Source organism: Mesitornis unicolor, unplaced genomic scaffold (assembly GCF_000695765.1).
Source record: "Mesitornis unicolor isolate BGI_N332 unplaced genomic scaffold, ASM69576v1 scaffold6607, whole genome shotgun sequence".
Lineage (NCBI taxonomy): Eukaryota > Metazoa > Chordata > Aves > Mesitornithiformes > Mesitornithidae > Mesitornis > Mesitornis unicolor.
The window spans coordinates 12082-20832 of record NW_010195676.1 but is presented as its reverse complement, the minus strand read 5'-3'; the positions used below and the strand labels follow the sequence as shown (position 1 = coordinate 20832).

Sequence of the window (8751 nt, the reverse complement as noted above, 5' to 3'; positions counted from 1 at the left end):
TCTGGGAAGGCACAAACCTTTGGAGCTGTGATGTGTATGATTTGTTTTCGAAGGAGCAGAGGGTGCGCCACGATAAACCCATTACACCAACATCTGCGCGTCCTCTGATTCTCTTCCCAGTTCCTTTGACTCCACTCACTCCATTAAGACCCGCAGCCAACAATTTTACATATCTGTCTGAACACTCCTTGAACTGCCTAAATATTTTGCCAGCAGCTTCCAACCGCAAACCATTTAATCCCTAATTTGTAACAGGGTGTGCCAGCCTTTCCAAAAAAAAACCCCTGAATACGTATGATCCAGCCAAATGTTTGAGATTAACCTAAACAAAGCAGCTAGAATGGGCAATAATGAATGTGAACTTCTGGGAATATTTCACAAAGGTGTCAGCTTCTCTACAGAATGCCAAGCAATTGGACATCTACTGGACACCCAAATCTGCATCACGCTGATGTGGCCAATATGCCAGACCCAAGCCTGCCATACGGTGCCCAAGCATTACTTCTATGTAGTAAAAATACAATTGGGCTATCACGTTTTCATCGTCGTTTTAGGCAATAACTCACTCTGAAAGTCAGATCACGTGCAAGAGGAGAGGTGTTGAAATACTCAAAGATGGAATCTTGAAAGTCGGGAAGTTTGAGACCTAAAACCCAAAGCAGAACAGGTTTAGTTAAAAGGCAACATCGCAGCTGGTGTCAGAGCTCTGTCAAAACACAGGAAACTTGAATTACCTGAATCTGTTCTGTATTTTTCTTCCAGTTTTTTCTTCAAACCTTCCATCTCCTCCAAGAGTTCCCTGTTTCTTGCTTCCGATTCCTTTAATTTACTGAAGCAACACGACACGATCAAAACCCAACCTGAGACACCTCAAAGGCAGGAATGGCACTGCACAGGGTTGTTCACTTCTGCTCCTACACCTCACAGCTTTGGAAAATGCTTTGGAGGGGTTTTTGAGGGGTTTTTTTTTGAGAGTTGGTGGTGGCTTTTTGACATTTTGTTTTAAAGGCTGATTAATTTCATTTTTCCCCTGAATGGGTTCTCTCACTGCTTGACTAGAGAGTGAAAACTGTATTTGAGAGCCCTGCTATCACTGCAGGTATCTGCCAAATAGAATCATCCTAATGGCAGTACTAAATGTGGAATGTTTACCTGAATAAATGTGAAATGTTTACTTGAATAAACTTAAATATTTGACAACATCAGAAATGCGTAATCTGTAGCACAAGATATTTCTGGCAAAGTCCAACATCCCAGCCCTACAGGCCCAACTTAAGGAAGCTCTTATTCAGCATTAAACCCCAACCAGGCCCAAAGCCCTTCTTACCTCTCAAAAGAGATGTTTGCATCCTTAACTTTTCGGAGCTCTTCCTGCACGAGCTGCTTGGCACGAATTTCGGCGTCGAGAGCAGACTGCAATTCCAGCCGCGCCGACATATCCAGCTTCTGGCTGCGCCGCACTTTCCAGAGCGGGTCCTGTTGCAGTGAGTTACTGCACATTAGCATCAACTACCTCTAAAGGTATCGCTGTTCCCGTTCAAAGACATCAAAAAGCTTTCAGACTGGTTCAGACAATGTTTTTTTAATTAGACACGGGCAGTACGCTCGCTACCGGGAAATCAGTGGGTATTTTGTTACACAAAAGTGAAGTCGTGAGCAATTTCTGTAATGGTTGAAAACCCAAATGCTGAACACTGAGCATGAAAGTCAGGCTGAGAAAAGCCATTGAAAATGGATGGGTTTTCATCATCCAAACTAGAAAAGAGGATAAAACTTGCACAGTTACATCCTGCCCTTTCAAACACGAGGAGAATGTAAATATTTAATGCAAAGCACACTAATTTAAAAGATGCTAAGAGTGGCGAAAACACAAGAACATGAAATAATCTGGGTCTCGAGATACTCAAGATACCTATGATGTCTGCCTAAACAACTCTTACGCTTGCTAAGAGGCATAAGCCACGCTGCTGCACACACCACACGCTGCTCTACCACCCTCACAAGCTCATTTGTCGACCTTTTCCAAGCATTTTTCAGAGCGGACTACATTTCTGATATACCGTAACGGATCTCTCTCACATGAACTTGCAAACAACAGGCATTTTCTAATGCCAAGGTTCTGCTGAAGTTACAAAACCAGTTGCAATATGAAAAACCAGTGTTCCTTATTCTGGCAGTAGCCAAGAAGAAAACACCAACTGCATTTGATCGGATTTTTCTTTCTATTAAACCTCTCAACAATGTAATTTTTCCTTTATGACGTAGGCAAATGTGAGCTCATAGGAAGTGGTAACTTTCTCTTATTTTCTCTCATTATTTGCAAGAGATGAATAAGTTCTTATCAGTCTAAACCAGAGCAGATCGTGTCTGTGCATGGCACTGTGCCGCCTGGCATCGCTCGGGACGTGGGTTTCCATACAGAGCTGCACAGGGCTCTCCCTTTCCTAATGCAGGTACCCAGTACCTGCCAAGGCAAAACACTGTTTTCGTCTTTGAAACCATGAAGGCTCTTCTATTTTGCAGATTTTTTTGGGAATTCATGTTACAACTGTACGGGGAAATCACGGCATAAAGGTCTCGTTGTCCTGCATGTAAATAAAGTGACATGCTCTCAGCATCTCACCAATATCAACCACCAAATACTTATGCACAAAAAAAACCTTCACTTTGTTATCTCACTGTAAGGGCAATTAAAATTATTCACTGCATCTAATGTGTTGAGGTACACGTCTGCACTCCCCTTTAATGGTTTAAGCTACTGTTTCTCCTCTGTACTGTTTGTGATGGCAGATATTAATATGAAACAACTGGTCCCTGTAATCACAGAATCACAGAATGTGAAGAGTGGGAAGGGACCTGGAAAGCTCCCCCAGTGCAACCCCTGCCAGAGCAGGATCACCAGAGCAGTCACACAGGAACACGGCCAGGGCTTTGGGTGTCTGCACACAAGGAGACTCCACAACCTCTCTGGGCAGCCTGGGCCATGCTCCAGAACCCTCACACTCACAAACTTTGGCCTCATCTTCAGCTTGAACCTCCTGTGCTCCAGCTTGGGACCATTGCCCCTTGTCCTGGCATTGGCCATCCCAGAGCAGAGCCTGGCTCCTTCCTCCTGACACTGCCCTTTCCCAATGGATCCCCAGGAATGAGGGCACCCCTCAGGCTCCTCTGCTCCAAGCTCAAGAGCCCCAGCTCCCTCAGCCGCTCCTCAGCAGGAGATGCTCCACTCCCTCCAGCATCTCTGTGGCCCTGCTGGACTCTTTCAAGCAGTTCCTGTCCTTCTGGAGCTGAGGGCCCAGCACTGGACCCAAGATTGCAGCTGTGGTGTGAGCAGGGCAGAGCAGAGGGGCAGGAGAACCTCTCTGCCCTACAACCACCCCTTCTCATCCACCCCACGATGGCCTTGGCCTTCTTGGCTCAAGGGCACATTGCTGGCTCATGGGCATTGCTGCCACCAACACCCCAGGTCCTTTTCTGCCTGGTAATTCTCAACTTCTGGTCAGATTACCTGGATGCATTTCACAAGACAGATAGAAACTAGAAAGCAGAGCAGAGGATTTGAAAAGAATTCTGATTATAAACAGCTGAAACTAAAAATGTAGCTTCTTAGACATCTAAGAAGACATCTTGGACATCCCCAGAACAGCCCAAACTGTTGCTCTGCTCTTACCAGTGTCCGTGACCCCAGACTGGAACTCCGCAGTGACTCCAGCTCTTCGGTCATCTTGGAAGCCAATGCTTGGAGATAGCCACGAGCATCCTTCTCATCGCTCACCCTGGTGCGAACCACAAAACCCAGTTACTTAACACCAAACACTGCACCACCAAGTAATCAATGTCTGCGCTGGATTTAGGGACATAACAGAAATGGACAGAGCAGGGAAAACTCTGCCAGCAACAGAAAACTGAATACATCTTAGCTTGCCTGCTTTAGATTTTGCTTTTATCTGGTGCTCTTGATTGTGGCAGTTGCTAGGGAAACCCAAGCTTCCCTTTCACCACCAGTTGTGCAGAGATCATGGTTATGGTTTGCAACATGATCTGTATATTCTTGCCCAATCTTTACGAGGGCAAGTCCTTCTGGAAGGGCAGATACCTGCAGCCTATGAATCCCTTCACCATAGCCCCCTCCACTCACTAGCTGAAATAAATGCCTTTTCAAGCATAAGTATTAGCCAGAAACTAGAAATAAACCTAACTGAAAAGCACTGCTATGCAAGGCCCAGCCTGCAACAACATTCAGCTTCGGCCAGCAGAGCAGGACACATACATAGGTGACCAAATGTCTTACATGCTGAAAATAGTTTTAAATCATGACCATCTTCCTGGTTGAATTTATGAAAATTAATCAATGTACAATGCTTACGTTGATCCCAGACACACAGAAAGGGCCTGGCTATACGTTAAAAGAGAAGCCAATCCGTATTTCAAACGCTGAACGCGGCCATCTGGATCCCTAAGCAGCACCTACCACTGAATAATTTCAGCAATCTGAGCTTCCCAGTGAGCCACAGACTCCTTCTTTGCTGCTAGGTCCTGGAGCTCGTCTTCCAGCTGTCTGTTCTGTGCTGTTAACTTGTCCACGAAGGAGCAGAGCTGAAACAAAAAGATTAAATTCATTTGTGGTTTATGTCCGTTTCGGACTTTTCACATATGTTCATGTCTATACACCTACAGGATTGGAACAAACAGGACCACCTCAGGCTGTCTGGAAGCTCCAACACAGACCAAAGAAATGGAAATTGGGGTTGTTTTGGGGATTGGAGACCAGCTCCTGAGCAAAGAACATATTGGCAGGTGACACAAACCCATCCAGAACAAAGGAGAAGAAAAACCAAGTGTAAAAGTCATTGAGAGGAAAGAGGTTTAACTGCAAGCTGTCGGGAAGGCTGGCTTTGCTGGCCTTCATGAAGAAATCAGAAGGTGGTGCCCTCTGAGCTGTGGGAACCAACCCCACAGAGAGCCCTGCTGAGCTGCTAAAGTTCCTGTTCAGCCAGATCTGACATTTACATGGAGAAAACCCCATTTGTTTTATTCAGATATTGCCTGAACATTCCCAGATCTGTTCTGACCAGCGACAACTTCAACAGCAGAAAGCAACAAAGAATTCTGTTTTGCTCTAAAATGCTTCCTAAAATCCTTACCCTCTCGTTTTCTGTCGTCAGCTTTTTGTTATCTTCCAAAAGCATCGACCTCTCACGCTCGTATTTCTCTTTCATCGAACCCACTGCTTCCTCCATTTCGCTGTGCCTAAGGACAAGAAACAGAAACAAACACTTAAAACGCTGCTGAGCCTGTAAATGGGTTCTCCAAAAGGAATAAACAGTTAGGGTGGAATAACACCATGCACAGACACCTATGCAATGCAGTATGTGCAAAAAAGAAATCCAGAATTAATAAATCAGGCCCCTAAAGCTTACCTCTCTCGCTTTGTTTTCTCTAATTTATCCTTCAGTATCATGATCTCTTTCTGCAGCGCGAGCTGGTGGCTCTCCGAATCGTGGACCTCCTTTTTCACGTTTTTCACTTCCAAAACATGGGACGCTTCTCGTCGCACCAACTCTTCTTCATAAAATAAGATCTTCTTTTCCAGCTCGGACTTAATTTTGGAAAGCTCCTGCTGATGTTCTAGTGTGGCACCCGCTGCCCGGCCTCCCTGCTTCAGCTGCGAGAGGGGAGAAACCATCAGGAAGAGACCACGATCGTTACATTTTGGGAACATCATTTAAACTTAAAATTGCCCAATTGGTGGCACTTTGGAAAAATGTTTCTCTCAGCGAATTTCTACTTCAAGTAAAAAAAACCCCCACAAATAAGTCTGATCAGGTTAGGTCAGGCTTCTAGTAATGTTGTTTTTAAGACTCCCGCAGGTATCAGCAGTTGAATAAACAAAACTATTGCAGCTCCTTTAATGAGTAAAAAATTATCAGAAAAAATACGTAACCTTTAGAGCCTCCAGTTCATTTTCCAGCTGTTTGGAGAAGACCTCACTGTGCTCCCGAAGCTTGCGCTCTTTCGATGCCTCTGCTACGGCTTCTTCAAGTTGGGCTTCCAGCTGCAACGAGAGTAATTTCAGGTGACTTCAGCCCAAGATTGTGCTATCGGTGTCATTTGCTTCCTCTCCTCCATACAGATGAGCTTTTACAGATGATTTTTTGGACTGACGTGAACTACACCACGTGCAGAGATAACTACACAGCTTTTATTAATGCTATGAGAAGGAAATGGCATCAGGAAGTCACTGCAGTTGTGAAAGAAGAAAGCATCTCGCATTTACAGGTCAGCTCCATGCCTCTGTCTGCTAAGGCAGCTTAAAAATCCCAACCTTGGAGCCAAATTCTTGCAAAATACTTGAAATATTTTACAATAGAATATAAATAAAACCACTGAACACTTTTACTTTGCGTTTCTGGAACAAAATAAGCTTGATCATCCATTTATCAACTTCAGAAACTTTACCAGAAAGACATTTCAGCAGCAATTAAGGCAACTGCTGCAATTCAAGCAGAGTTTAAAAACCTGACAGGAAGAGTGAATTTGTTTTTCTGTATTTGAATTCAACCAAAGTTGTTTTTAGAAGGATTGTTCTGCGAATTGTGCGCCAAGGTAATGACCCCGTAGCCTATGTTCTGAACAGGAGATTGATACGGCTGCTGGGACAGGGATAGCAGGAGAATTTGTAAGAACAAAGACAGGGGGGATATAAATTCCCGCATGAAATATTTCCCTGAATAAGCAACACCACCTGAACGCCTGCTGCATCCTGAAATAGAGACGAGGTACCACAGCCCTGCTCGTAAAATATGGTACCAGAGCCTTTTGCCTGTCCCATTTAACTACCACTTCTTATTCAAGGATGTAAAATCTGAGAAACTTCATCTCTTACTGCATTTTCACGGACTGCCCTTCAATTTGCTTGAAGCTTTCTAGCAGTGCTTAGAAAGCTCTTGAATTCCTCTTCCCCCAGAAAATACATATAATTTGCTGATTTTTCAGTGATTAAAACACTCTGGGTTAACCACAATAGCTGCTGCTAATGCCCTCTCCTGGTTATCCACTTCATCTATGTAAAACCCTAAATTGCCTAGAATACTAATTGGAAATTACCTTGCTTAAAGATATTACAGACATTCTCTGCAACGACTAAGTGCAGAGGAAGGGAAACCACCTCTTTAGTCTGTATCACTACTCCTCCCTCCAGCTGAAGAGAAAAACGCAGTTGAAGAAAGAAATTAAGTTAGAATACTCCAACCTTAAAGCACATCAAGACTTGAAGTTTCCTATGAGCCAGAGTTTGCAAGAGTCAAAATGCAGGAACTAGGAAGGGCATATGGTGAGAACAGTTTGCTCCAGGTTAAAATGAGTGAGTATCTGGTTTATTTCCAAATATATATATATATCAGTAAAATATTTGTTATCATTATTATAACATTTGGAAACAAATTCAAGATTTTATTTTAAGTTATATGGAAGAATTCCCAGGGCAATTTCCTTGGGGCAATATCTTACGCATGGCTAAACTAAATTATTGTTAACAGCCCCAGTTTTTCCATGCAGCCACACATGAGCTACTGGATAAGTGGCAGCTGAAAGATGTTACTGTAAGGTATTTTATCAAGCTACCTCTTTTCGGATCTTCTCGGATTTACGGATGTCCTGCCGCATGGCATCAATTCTCTGCATGCTCACTTCCACCTCCTCCTCTTTGTCGCGAAGCAGGCGGGACAGCTTCTGCTTCTGGGAGCGCAAATCTCCCATCCTCTCACTGAGCTCGGAGAACTCCTGCACCGCCAGCTTTCTCTGCTGGTGGGCATCCCTCAGCTCTTTGGATTGCATCTTCAGTCGCTCTGAGGCTTCCACGAGTTGCTGGTTGAAATAACATTAAAAAAAATAATCATTTAAAAGTCATCTGAACTCCATAAATTCTTTCCAAGAAGAAAGGAAGTGGAAATAACTTAAACTATTACACTTCTAAATAACTTGATTTCAGATTACCACCAACAGTAATCTTCTTTTAAAGAAATGTTGTAGCAGACAGCACATTCAGAGGAGCCATCAAATGTCCTGCACCAGCACTGCGATGCTGCAGCAAATCTGGCGAAATTCTTCAGACAACTGAGGAAAATTCCTTAGAATAAACGGTGAAGCTCTAATGCTTTAACTGAAAGCATAAAAGCTCTCTCCTTTACGGCAAGCAGTTAACAAAAATTAACAAGGCTGAAAGACAAATTTGATTTTCTACATAAAATCATTTTGGGGGAGGAAGTAAGATCAGAACTAGACAACAGAATAGATGTGCACTGGCCAAGGGGCTTTAATTGACCTTTTGCTACTGCAAAGAGTAAGTGGGCTCAAGCTGGAGCAGTGACTTAGCTCTATTAACTCTTTCATATATATATGTGTGTGTCTGTATATATATATATAGCTGTGCATATATATGTGTGTGTACATACATATATATTTATATATATCACAGAATCACACAGAATCACAGAATCGCTCGGTTGGAAAAGCCCTCTGAGATCATCACGTCCAACCGCTCCTGTCTACCCCCTAAACCATATCCCTAAGTACCTCGTCTACCCGCTCTTTAAACACATCCAGGGATGGTGACTCCCCCACCTCCCTGGGCAGCCTGTGCCAGCTTCTGTCGACCCTCTCAGTAAACAACTTCCTCCTTATCTCTAACCTGAACCTTCCTTGGCACAGCTTGGTGCCATTTCCCCTTGTTCTATCCTCCATCACCTGGGA

General features: G+C 43.8%; 1 protein-coding gene across 1 annotated transcript in view; it reads right to left on the bottom strand.

Annotated features, from left to right (window-relative positions):
* Window positions 1-566: 566 nt before the first annotated feature.
* The window catches only part of LOC104543558 (serine/threonine-protein kinase MRCK beta-like), a gene marked incomplete at both ends in the record, with an annotated part of 19027 nt that continues 10842 nt past the window's right edge, over window positions 567-8751 (bottom strand). Inside the window, 9 exons of the mRNA XM_010188200.1 lie at window positions 567-646; window positions 735-829; window positions 1328-1476; window positions 3671-3776; window positions 4472-4596; window positions 5145-5250; window positions 5421-5665; window positions 5945-6055; window positions 7624-7866. Coding sequence (XP_010186502.1) covers window positions 567-646; window positions 735-829; window positions 1328-1476; window positions 3671-3776; window positions 4472-4596; window positions 5145-5250; window positions 5421-5665; window positions 5945-6055; window positions 7624-7866 — 1260 coding nt within the window. The remainder of the gene's footprint in view (window positions 647-734; window positions 830-1327; window positions 1477-3670; window positions 3777-4471; window positions 4597-5144; window positions 5251-5420; window positions 5666-5944; window positions 6056-7623; window positions 7867-8751) is intronic.